The 12,772-nt window shown below is 40.8% G+C and overlaps 1 protein-coding gene across 2 annotated transcripts in view; it reads left to right on the top strand.

Moving 5' to 3' along the window:
• Positions 1–12,772, top strand: part of gxylt2 (glucoside xylosyltransferase 2) — a 32,419-nt gene that overhangs the window by 5,705 nt on the left and 13,942 nt on the right. For both annotated transcript variants that reach the window (XM_035943617.2, XM_023299716.3), the window contains exons 2-4: positions 6,021–6,219; positions 7,236–7,367; positions 12,295–12,546. In XM_035943617.2, the coding sequence (XP_035799510.2) occupies positions 6,021–6,219; positions 7,236–7,367; positions 12,295–12,546 (583 nt within the window). The remainder of the gene's footprint in view (positions 1–6,020; positions 6,220–7,235; positions 7,368–12,294; positions 12,547–12,772) is intronic.

Genomic DNA, 12,772 nt, shown 5'->3' with positions numbered 1-12,772 from the left:
ATTCTGTTTTCTGAGTGGCTTTTTTGAGCATATTTGTGTTGCTGCCTGTCTTATATCATGTACAGCACTTTGGTCAGTTCAGGTTGTTTTAAAATGTCATATATATATTCAAAAATATACTTGATTTGAAAATCAAGGGAAGAAAATAGTGTATTAAACTGAATAATTTGTGCACCTCGAGTGTTCAGTGCTGGTACAATATATTGTTCAGTGTTTTAGCGTTTCAGCGTTCAGGGTAGGGGTGTTCGATAATATCAGTCCACCGATATTATCGGCCCGATATTGGCATAAAAATGTAATATCAGTCAATATCCTTGTCGATTTTTTTTTTTTTTTGCCTATCACGAAAACCGATAAAATAATGCCTGGATTTCACCGGCATTTACCGGTGCGTAAATGATCACATCATCAAACTGTGTCGTGAAGCATGTAAACAGTGTGGCTGCAGTAACAAGCTTGCTGTGCCTGACTAACAATATGTCTGTGGTTTGGAATTATTTCCACGCCCACATATATCGGTATCGGTAGATATCGTAATCGGAAATTGAGAATTAGACAATATCGATTATTGGCAAAAAAGCCAATATCGGACATCCCTAGTTCAAGATTTTCCCTTCTCAGATCTATGATTTTGAGTCCATATTTTAGTGATGTGAAAGTGGCGCTCTTTCAAACCGTGTATCTAATATGTCATCTACTTTAGTTAGCCCATCTTGGATGAAGAAAGAGTTCTTTATTTGGTTTTTCAGCTAGACTCCCCGATGATTGCAAATCATCTGAGAAGGCACTGAAATGAAAACAGATTGTCTGGAGTTTGAGTCATCTAGCTGTGGTTACATCAAGACGTGTTTCGGACCAATTTCGAATCTGCTGAAGTGCAACAATTGTTGAATAAAGTGCAAAAATCCACATCCGGAAGGATTCTCTCCAGGTTAAGTTGTCATATAGTCTCACCTCTCTGTCTGTTCTGAGGAGCTGAATCCTGTTTCCAGCCCTCATCATCATCGTCTGAACGTGCTCAATTTAAAGGCTTTTGATGCTTCAAACCGAAGCGGGTGTGTAAGATACAAGTCCACCAAATGACCCAGTTTTATTGAGATTCACTAAATTCCTCCAAGGTGCTCTTTGGTTTAGTTTTTACTCTGACTTTTCACTCTGCACGTGTACATTTTTCTTTGACATTATCTTTAAAGGTGCTGCTTTTTTTTTAACCCCCCCTCCTCTTTACATGATTTGAAAGGCTTGGTTGTGGTGCTTTGTAGGCAGAGGCCCCTTCTTCTTCTGCTCACTCTGCAGCCAGTAATGAATTCAATCCTTTTGTACCTCTTCTGTGCTTTTTGACTGCTTCCAGATGTGGGGAGCAGTGCCATGACACAAACCATCATGTGTGCAGCGCATGCTTTACGCAACAAAGCTGCTTTTTTTTTGTTGTTTGTTTTTTTGTGTTTCGTCATCCAATTTTATGCAGAAAGCATTTCATTTATTTTGCATGACTAAGTGCAACATAATTGCGGTCTTGTAGGAGATACGGAATGCATTTTTTTGGAGGGAAGGGGAAAAAAAAGGAATGTGTGCTCAACAACCTTGACAGAGCGTCAGCCTTTGAAGCGTGGCAGACAGATTTCTCAGCACCTTCTCGTTCGTCCTAATCTGCCGTTCATCATTGTCCCTCAGCCATGCAGAAAACGAAGTGTCACGCTTGGAGGCTGCCCTGCAACCCACCTGTCAAATTTCACTCTTCTTCCCTTCCTATCCATTCTATCGTTCCTTCAGACTCACAGGAAATCCGTGCCTTTTTAGAATTTTAAAACCATTTACCTGTTCTCCTCCACGTCGAAACAAAAGGTTCTCTGTTCTTTTTTTTTCTTGTCTGCCAGTCTTTTTTTCCCCCCTACGGCTTCGACAACATTTATGTCGAGCATGTTGTTCCAACCAGCCTCATGCAGTGTGTGCGTGCAGGAGGACAAGTAGATGATGTTGGCCTTAGCTTCAGGCTCCCCCATTGTACAAATGTTTCCCTATCATAGTGGGAGATACTCAGCACTGCTGAGTGTATTTTAACTCCACAGCAGCACTAGCTCTGCAGAGAGAGCAATTTTTTATTTTTTTTTTTTACATCAGATAAAGGACCTCCTTGCCTTTGAGCATGGAAGAACAAAGTCCAGCGGGAACTCTCAGAAGTGCAGAAGAAAAGAAGTGGTTTTGTGTGTTGTGGAGTGTGGAGGTAGCGTTGAGCAACATACAAAGCGCAGATGTCACACCTTTAGAGAAAACGCCTTGATGTTGCATCTTGTCTATTTGACAGGAGGATGATTTGATATTTTCTTGGAACACTTTGCTTGTTTCCTCTTGTCTTGATTCCCATGAAGCTCCAAATGAATTTTTTTTCCGAGCCCTCCTACATGTTCATGAAGTGACATGTTGTGACAGCTCAACGCTGACATGTTGGCAGGTGAGGACGAGAGCTCCCATTGACTGGATGCGTTCGCTGGCAGACACGTGTCCCAGTTTGCGTGTTTTTTCTTTGTGGAATATTTCTAGTGGAGGCTGTTTATCTGTATTCTGTGGCTTTGGGAAGCTTTTAATTCATTCTGCTGGTCAGATTTCCTACTTCGAGGCCTGTGTTTTCAATATAGTCTTTCTAAAGTATTTGTTTCTGATTGTTCAGAAGAGGAAATTCTAATGCATTTATTGAGAGATTAAACAATTTTCAACCATTTGACACTCACTTTTGTTGAGAAGTGAATGAGACCATTATGTCGCTGTTATTATATATGAAGCAACTTTGAAATCTGACAACTATTGAGTACAGTACATTATATAAAATGCTAATATCATACGTTAGTTTAGTTGAAAGGGTTATTTTTTCAGTAGAAAACTAGCTGAGTTTGCTTTAATAGGTAAATTTCGAGTTTGAAACAGAGAAACTATGACTTTATATGAATGTGTTTCCATGAAAGCATCATAAATCTGTAACTTGGGACCCTGAGTGTTGCTGATAACATTGCAATGGCTAATTTTAGATTAATAAATTATGTCTGTCAGATATCTGCAACTAAGAGGCTTTTGTGCCCGAGAAATAACATGTTATCAATTTAGACACAAATAGGATAATTAGAATCATATTTGGAGTCTGCAATTCCAAGAAATACAGAATAATTTCCTCATTATATCAGCAGCTAATGGAGAAAAGTGGAGAAACAACATTAGATGTTAAGCATAAATGGGAATAGAATTGGGTGTGGATATGTCAAAAGATGAATAGTTGAATATATGAAGAACACAATGCTTCACATCCTCTTTGGAAGGAGTGCAGTTGGAAGAATGTAATTAGATTTAATTTATTACACTCAAAATTAAGAGCAAATATTTGTCTATAACACAACCATGTCGGAGGCAATGTGGGGCAATAAATTCTGAATATTCTCATGAATTTGTGGAGTTTTGGTGCACTCAGAAGACACAGTGTCAAGGAAAGTGGAGAAATGGAAGAAGGAAGGCAAAACTAGACACTGAACAATTGAATATGTCACAGGAATGAAGAGGACAATCCACAGCTATTCATGTATTCTGCCTTTTTTATGTATGCAATTTAATTGTTATGAATAAGCAAAAGTAATAATAAATAAAAATTCTATGAAAATTACGAAATGAAAATCATACATTGCTTTTGAACCGTGGTTTAACAGAATTATTTAAAAAAATAAACTCATGAAACAGGCCTGGACAAAACTGATGGTACCCTTAACTTCATATTTTGTTGCACCTTTTGAGGCAATCACTGCAATCAAATGATTTCTGTAACTGTCAGTGAGACTTCTGCACCTCTCAGCAGGTATTCTGGTCCACTCCTCATGAACAGACTGCTCCAGTTGTCTCAGGTTTGAAGGGTTCCTTCTCCAGATGGCATGTTTCAGCTCCTTCCACAGATGTTCAATAGGATTTAGATCAGGGATCATAGAAGGCCACATCAGAATAGTCCAGTGTTTTCCTCTTAGCCATTCTTGGCTGTTTTTAGCTGTGTGTTTTGGATCATTATCCTGTTGCAAGACCCATGACCTGCGACTGAGACCAAGCTTTCTGACACTGGGCAGTATATTTCTCTCTAGAATACCTTGATAGTCATGAGATTTCATTGTACCCTGCACAGATTCAAGACACCCTGTGCCAGATGCAGCAAAGCAGCCCCAGAACATAACAGAGCCTCCTCCATGTTTCACAGTAGGGACAGTGTTCTTTTCTTGATATGCTTCATTTTTGTGTCTGTGAACATAGAGCTGATGTGCCTTGCAAAAAGTTCCAGTTTTGTCTGGTCTGTCCATAGGACATTCTCCCAGAAGCTTTGTGGCTTGTCAACATGCAGTTTGGCAAATTCCAGTCTGGCTTTTTTATGATTTGTTTTCAACAATGGTGTCCTCCTTGGTCGTCTCACATGAAGTCCACTTTGACTCAAACAACGACGGATGGTGTGATCTGACACTGATGTACCTTGACCTTGGAGTTCACCTTTAATGTCTTTAGAGGTTGTTCTGGGCTCTTTTGTTACCATTCGTATTATCTGTCTCTTCCATTTGTCTTCAATTTTCCTCCTGAGGCCACATCCAGGGAGGTTGGCTACAGTCCCATGGATCTTAAATTTCTGAATAATATGTGCAACTGTAGTCACAGGAACATCAAGCTGCTTGGAGATGGTCTTATAGCCTTTACCTTTAACATGCTTGTCTATAATTTTCTTTCTAATCTCCTGAGACAACTCTCTCCTTCACTTCCTCTGGTCCATGTTTAGTGTGGTACACACCATGTCATCAAACAGCACAGTGACTACTGTAACCCTATAAATAGGCCAACTGACTGATTACAAGTTTGTAGACACCTGTGATGCTAATTAGAGGACACACTTTGATTGAACATGTCCCTATGGTCACATTGTTTTCAGTCTTTTCTAGGGGTACCATCATTTTTTGTCCAGGCCTGTTTCATGAGTTTATTTTTTTAAATAATTCTGTTAAACCACGGTTCAAAAGCAATGTCTGATTTTCATTGGCTAATTTTCATAGAATTTTTATTTATTATTACTTTTGTCAGATTCTAATTATTTCTGTGACCATTGCCAGTTTTTCTTTCATTAACCGAGGGGTACCAACAATTTTATCCACGTGTGTAGATGTTCAGGAGCTGAGCTTTGTTCAGATGCTCAAAAGAAATTGTCAGATTTTATATTTTCATGTAAACAAGTGAAACATCAGCCAACTCAAATAATGCTTAATTTTTTTTCTGATGCAACCACAAAAGCTGTTTTTTAAATGCTATCTTTACTGCGACCATGTTCTACTGCTGCAATGAAGCAGATAAATGCACTGTTTTTATGAAGGTAAAAATATATTTTTTGAAGCAAATGGGAATTTTAAGGGGACTATTAGCAAGCAAGAAGATAATTACTCTGGTAGTGTAGTGGTACTGTGGAGGGTTTGAGGTGTTCTTAAAGGCTTTCCCACCCATTTTATAAAAAAAACTAAAATGTTAATGGCCATGTATGTGTTGGTATTTAATAACGGTCAGGATGTGTTGAATTAAGTAAATTGGAAATATGTGCATCAACTAGAGCGGAAGAGGAAGTTTCAAATGCCAGTGTGTGTCTCGGTAATTTCATTTCCTATGTATGTTTTGACTCAAGTGTACTGTAGTCCATCTGTTGAGTACAAATTGCTCTTCCCAAGCTCTGCAGGTCAATTTAGCTGCGATGAGTGAGAGAAACGGGATTTGTGACCGTCAGCAGATCCGAACTCTCTTCCACATCCCCCCCTACATGTGGCCTTGGCCCATTTAGATCTAAAAAACACTGCTGGGTGAAGAAAACTGCACATCCTGCACATCATTTGTTCAATGAATGGAGGCAGTTTTTTTTACATTTCCATGTCCTTATTTTTCCATTTTTATTAAAAATAGATAATAGGACAGTGTGACTGCTGGAATCGTTTTCTTTTGTACAAGCAGCTCATCCTCATTCCTGTGTTTTCTAGTAAACCGCGGAGCAACGTGGCCCAACCTGTGAGCAAGCGTTCCCGGGCCGAGGAGTTCATGCACTTGGCTGTGGTGGCTTGTGGGAATCGTCTGGACGAGACCCTCACCATGGTTAAATCGGCCCTCCTGTTCAGCATAAAGAAGATCAAGTTTCACATTTTTGCTGAGGACCCTTTGGCCCCGCAGTTTGAAGAAAGGGTAAGACGCTCTTACTGTGCTGAGGCCATAAATATATAATTACAGTGCAACAACGCATAATCAGCCGAAGTGCTCTTTTCTGCATGTCTTCAGTGGATCTTTTCTGCAAAGCGTCTGATTTCGGATTTAATGCAGCACGTATTTAACACTCCACCTCCTCTTTGCAATAGGTGACATCAAGATCAGAGCACTTTTTAACTCTGCCGCTCTGACTCACTCGAGTACAGACATATAACCCTTTTATCTCAAGGCCTGGGCGTAATATATCACCAAGACACCGCGCTTTTTTCTCTCAGCACCGTGCAACACTTCAAAGTCACCTTTACAGAGGGGCCTGGCATGACTTTGATTAGTTCCACTGATACAGTAACTAACAGTCTGTTAACATCACCTCAATTAATAGACCTCCAACATCACCTCAAGTAGTTAAAATGTAAATCCTAAACCTGCAAGCCTGCCTGCATGAGTGCAGTGAATCAATGCCACGTGTAGAAAATTCCCTCGTGGAAGATGTGGTAGTCGGGGCCCTGATAATGTAGCACATATGCTGGGTTTGAGCAGCGAGGAGCTTACGACCAGCTGCCGTGATAAGAGAAACGGTGTGTGCTTTAAGAAAGGTTGGTCTCAATCTCCGTTGATCCCCTGTCCTTGTCAGCACAAACCCTGCCAATTGCTTGCAGCGGTCTCGCTCTTTTCAGGGCCAAACCGTTTAAACTGATGATTACGGAGGGATTCAGCGACTAACACTGGATAACACGAGCTTCAGCAATACGACACGGACTTCAAGATGGTGCCTTTTCTTGTTTAGACTGTGGCTTTTTGATAAAACAGCAGCTGGCAGCCACAAAACAATGTTTTTAATTGCCACCTCTACAGGCTGATAATAAGACTGTGAAAAGACAGAGAGCCAGATTAGCTTTCAGTGTAATTATTGTTTATCCCGACTCTTTCTCACACATTCAGCGTCCATTAGACACTTCCTCGGTGTAACTTGTGATCTGTTGTTTTACTTGCAGCTGAACCAATGGCCTCGCGGCATCTCAGCCAAGTTCCAGTTCAGCATCTACCCCATCTCCTTCTCTGTGGGCAACGCTGACGAGTGGAAGAAGCTCTTCAAGCCCTGTGCTGCTCAGAGACTCTTCCTCCCCGTAAGCCAGCAGCACTTATCTCACCTCACATCCTCGCCACGCTTAATGTCATTAGCGCGGCATTATAAAAAACGTCATTAACCAATTTCATTTCTACCTAAACAGCATTTTCCAAAGCCTTTATTTTCTTTCACTGCATGGTTAGAATTAATTACCTGCGTGATTATTGATGACTTCACACCGTTTCTGCAGCACTTACTTAACAAATAAGCAGCCTCCAGAGACTGAATCCTGTAATTTCATCAAGTGAAGCTTGTGCCTGGATATTGATTTTCTTTTTCTACTCGTGTTCATTGAAAGAACAACCAGTTTACTTACCATGTAATGAACATATTGCGGGTCAAACGGATCCATAGCTGTTTTTCTCTCGCTGCAAGGCAATCAATGGACATTCAATATTCACTGCATAAGGAACACCTACTGAGCACCTTGTACTCTTGCCTCTACAACAAAATTATTTAAGAGCTGAGTCGGTCCCTCTTGGTTCAGTACCATCACTTAATTCTGCAGATGTTGCAGAAATCCTAATCCAGCTATTCTTCAAAGTGTACTTTTACACTCCCAGTGCACAAAGCTGTCAGCCTGACTTCGATGTGCTCTGAGTTGACACATTACTAGGGTCAAACCAGCATGTACACTGCAGGGCCTCCACTGAGAAATTGCTGGTATCTATTGATGTTTTCAAGTATACAGAATACTAAATCTATGCACATGCAGCAATGTCAATCCATATTCCTTGGGTCAAGTCATGTTGGCAGAAGGCTAAGCAGTGCATTTTAGACATTCCTCTCCCTAGTGACATTTTCCAGTTTTTGCTGGAGGAGCGCAAGGCGTACCAAGGCTATATGAGATATGTAAATCCTTCCAGTGAGTGGGGACAACTCTGGGGTCTCCTACCAGTTGGATGTACCCAGAAGGCCTCTGAAGGAAGGCTCCCAGGAGACATCCTGATCAGATGCCTGAACCACCTCAACTGGCTCCTTTCAACTTTAAAGAGCAGCGACTCCACTCCAAGCTCGATATCCCCAAGATATCTTTAAGGTTGAGTCTAGCCACCTTATGGAAGAAACTCATTTCGATGGCTTGTAACCGCAATCTCATTCTACCCAGAGCTCATGATGATAGGTGAGGGCTGGAACGTAGACCGATCGGTAAATTGACCACTCAGCACATTACTGCTGATGTGGCCCCAACAACCTGTCCATTTCATGCTCCATTTTCCTGAGTTAGCGTAGCGGCTGGGCTAAGAGTCGTCACTTCCAAGTCTGAAGCCATGATTCTCTGCCGGGAACCAGTGAGTTGCTCCCTCTGGCTTGGAAGTGAGTTGCTGCCCCAAACAAAAGAATTTTTGACAAATCCCTTCAGATGTGACTCACACGTGACGGGAAAATGGTAGCGTAATGGTGGTAAATCTGACAATAACAACAGACATGTGCTTAACTCATTATATTCTGCATCACTGTGGCATTTATTAAACCAAATGTATATTGTTTGTATGGTGTTGGGGAGTACACTACTCGGTTAATTACATTTCCCAATAAGGTCAGGTTAGTGGTTTTTTTAAAATCATGGAACATTTCCCATAGTGATTTTTTCCCACTAAGTAGCAGCTCAGTGGAACCACATTATTTATTTTCTGTAGAAGAAAACAACTCATACACTGCATCCAACACTTTGTTCTTTAATATGCTTTACCTGCACCTGCATCAGCTGAGTCAGGAGAGAATCAAGCAGTGGGCTGGTTAGCTGGTACAGAACAGAGAGAAAGTTTTGAGGAAAGTAGGTTTTATTGGATAGATGGTGGGTTGGGTGTTCCATTCTCATTCAGTGTCTGTGCTCTAATCTGTCCACCTCCTACTGCAGCAGCTCTTCCATTATTTAATGATTGTGACATTTAAAAGTCATCACATGTAAATGTGAAAGGAAGTCAATATGTTAGCAACATTAATTCTGTTAATATCTGTCTCCTGGCTGCACTCATCAACCGAACAGAGCATTAAAATGATTTGTCAAGGTGTCGCCTTTGTAATAACTGTAGTCTATCTATGGTGAAGATATAGTCATATGAAAACGCAAGTACAGAGAATTGTTGTTTTTTTTAGGGGGCATATTCAGACAAGCCTCTTTGAAAACAGTGCAAACAGGTAAATGTGATGTATTTGAACAAAAACACAAGGAAAGCTGTCTTTTTTGATAATTTATTCAACAAAAATATCAATAGGTGTTGTTTACTTCAGTAGAAAGAATAGGCAGTTCAAGTATGTACCTCAGGAGGTAGTATTGCCAGAACTGGCCACTAATCACTGACATCAGCTTGTTGAAATTTGTGACCATTCTTCCTGCAGAATACCTTTACTTCCAAGATATGTGAAGGGTTTCATGCAGATACTGCTCTGCTTGTGGAGGGATTTGAAATAAGCAGTGGGCTTTGACTAGGCCATTCCTTAACCCCGTATGTTTTTCTTTCTGAGCCTCCTCTGTGGACCTGCTGGTGTGCTTAGGATGAGTAATGTGTTGATAGGTGAACCTCTTCAATTTCAACTTTTGGAATCTTCACTCACTCTTTGACAAGATCCAGAATCCACAGTTGACACAAACCTAAACTGTAACATTTCTATCAGCCTGCTTGACAGTTGCTGTGAGATTCCTCTCTTGAAAAACTGTCTTTGTTTTGTACCAGACATGTCTGCTCTTAATGTAGCCAAACAACTCTTGTTGCTGTCTACACCATATTATTCTAAAATGTCTGCTCTTTGCCTTTGGGTTGTTTGAAAAACTGTAGTTGTACTCAAATTGTTCACTTTAGAGACCAAATATTTTTTTTTCCTGCCATGCACCCCATGCAGGCCAAATATGTGCAATCTCATTCTGATTCTAGACACAGCACTTTGACACCAACAACCGCAAGAACTACCTGCAGATCCTGTGATGAAATTCTGGAGTTCTTTAAGACTTTTGGCTCTTGGGAAGAATTTGCTGAGTCCTGGACAAACTGGCAGTTATTTGAAATCTATACCACTTGTGGATAATCTTTCTTACAGTGGAATAAGTCACTTCAAATAAATTAGAGCTCTTTGAAAAACACAGTGGAAACCCAAGGCACCAAAGCCTAAAAGTTCAGGTTATGAGAAACCTCAAGTTCAAATTTCTGTTGAAAGCTGCCTATAGTTTACAGAGGCTGACTGAAAACCATACCCCGGTATTCATGGCAGGTTCTCGAATGCATTGCTATGCCAACGACATAATACTGTGCAGCTCTTTGGAACTAAACTTCATTAACCGCTTTTCTTATCATTTAATTCGCAACACTGCAGTGAACGGTGGCTTTTTCAGTTATGACTTCTCACGTCACAATGCATTTATATCTGTTTAATTTATTTAACATCGTTGTGGAGGGAAGCTTAAAGAGAAAAGTTTTGTTCATTTTGTGACCATTCAGTCTGTTTAGTGGTTTCTAATCTTTTGTAGACATTGAGTTGTTTACAGTTTAACCACACTAGCAGCATTTATACAGACTGAGAAATGTGTGTTCTCCTATTCAGAGAAGTCATTCACAGCTTTGCAATGATATGCAAAGCTGTGAATGTATACACACACGAAAATAGGCGGCCTGTTGCTCTGTCAGCTGCTGTCAGCAACAGAATCCAACATGGCATTAGTCCTTTCTTACACTATACACTGGGATGTGCCTTTGACTGTCTGACCTGCAGAATAAGCAGTTTAAACTCTTAAAGCTTCCCAACTCTGAAAATTGCCTCCATGGCAGTGAGGAGTAAAACCCAAATCTTATGTGAGCCAAACTCTATAATTTTTCTGCCATGCACTGAGGCACAATACATCAGCCGATATGGGATGTAATTATCTTTAATTCATCTTATTGTTCTCAGCTGACAATAGAAGTCAGCATTCTCTTGTGCAGCTGCAGCCCACAGCTTCAGTGTTGGATGATGTGTGAATTCGAAGTTGCTCTTCCACAGATCTCCTTGACATTTATTCTGACTTTGTATTTTTGGTATTTTTCACACTATTATCAGTTATGAGCCAAAACATTAAAGTGCTGGAACTTGGCAGCTGTTGAATGCTGAACAACATTCAAGGTCCCTTAAATCACACAGTGTTTTCACACATTTAGTTAATCTGATCTGGACAACCTGTTGATGCTATCTGTTGCTTTACTGCTAAGTTTTATTAATATTTGAATGAGGAGGTGTCAGGATGAGCAAGCTGTTTGTGCAAACACAGAAGTGTGGTATGACACTATTGGGAAAATATGCTTTTTTTTTCCTTCTATAAAGTATTAAAGGCCATGTATCAACAGCAGTTTTGCATCATTGCACATTCTCATGTCAGTCTGCAACTGCTTTAGTCCAGACAGAAAGATGTCAACAACTGCTGGATAGATTGCCATTATCTGTGGTGCAGGTGGTCATGTTTCTCTCAGGATGGATTCTATTAGTTTGCCTCCTGACATTTAGCGGCAACACCGTGTTTTGTTTTTTTCCAAAACTGTCTCTAGTAAGTACCTGAAAAACTAATAACAAACAACAGCTGTGCATTGTGCTAATTAGCAAATATTAGGACGGATGCAGACTCGGTAGATGGAGATGGTGAACTTGTTTTCATACATCCAGTCAAATCTTGCATGAAGCGTGAAACATCGTTTTTCTATCATTGGCAGAGCAGACAGTCAGCCTGCTGCTGCACAACACAACAGTCATAAACTCACTGAACAAAAACTCACATTAGTTGTCCTGCTAAAGTGACTTTCTTATCTAACTCACAGGCATCTAATCGTACATCTCGGCTTGCTGAATGTGCCACCAGACGACAATGCATCAGTTTGCAGACTAGATTGCTAAACATGCCTCCAGATGTCACTTATTGTGTGGCATCAATATTGTACTAATAGTTGGAATTGTGCTCCCAGGTCATACTGAAGGATGTGGACTCATTGCTGTACGTGGACACGGATGTGTTGTTCCTGCGGCCAATGGATGATATCTGGAGTCTCCTGAAGTCCTTTAATAAGACGCAGCTGGCAGCGATGGCCCCGGAACACGAGGTGCCCAAGATCGGTTGGTACAGCCGATTTGCTCGCCACCCTTTCTACGGAGTCACAGGGGTGAACTCTGGCGTCATGCTGATGAATCTCACCAGGATCCGCAGCACACTGTTCAAAGTAAGGTCAAAGCCCTGTTCTTCAGACAGTCTGCTGTGATTTCCATTTTGCATTCTGATGGGTTTGTTTCTTTGAGGCTGAGAGCTGTGAGTGGGCTCTGATTGAAGTGTTCCAGATTACCACGCTAGCATCACAGAGTTTTGCCCTCAGAGCTCAATTTAGCAGCTTTAGTACTGGCAGCAGATTGAAAATGGAAGCTGGAATGTAAATGGGCTCCTCCTTTGAT

Source organism: Amphiprion ocellaris, chromosome 5 (genome assembly GCF_022539595.1).
Source record: "Amphiprion ocellaris isolate individual 3 ecotype Okinawa chromosome 5, ASM2253959v1, whole genome shotgun sequence".
Classification (NCBI taxonomy): Eukaryota; Metazoa; Chordata; class Actinopteri; family Pomacentridae; genus Amphiprion; species Amphiprion ocellaris.
Note: the sequence above shows the minus strand (reverse complement) of the source record. Positions and strands in the feature narration are given on the sequence as shown.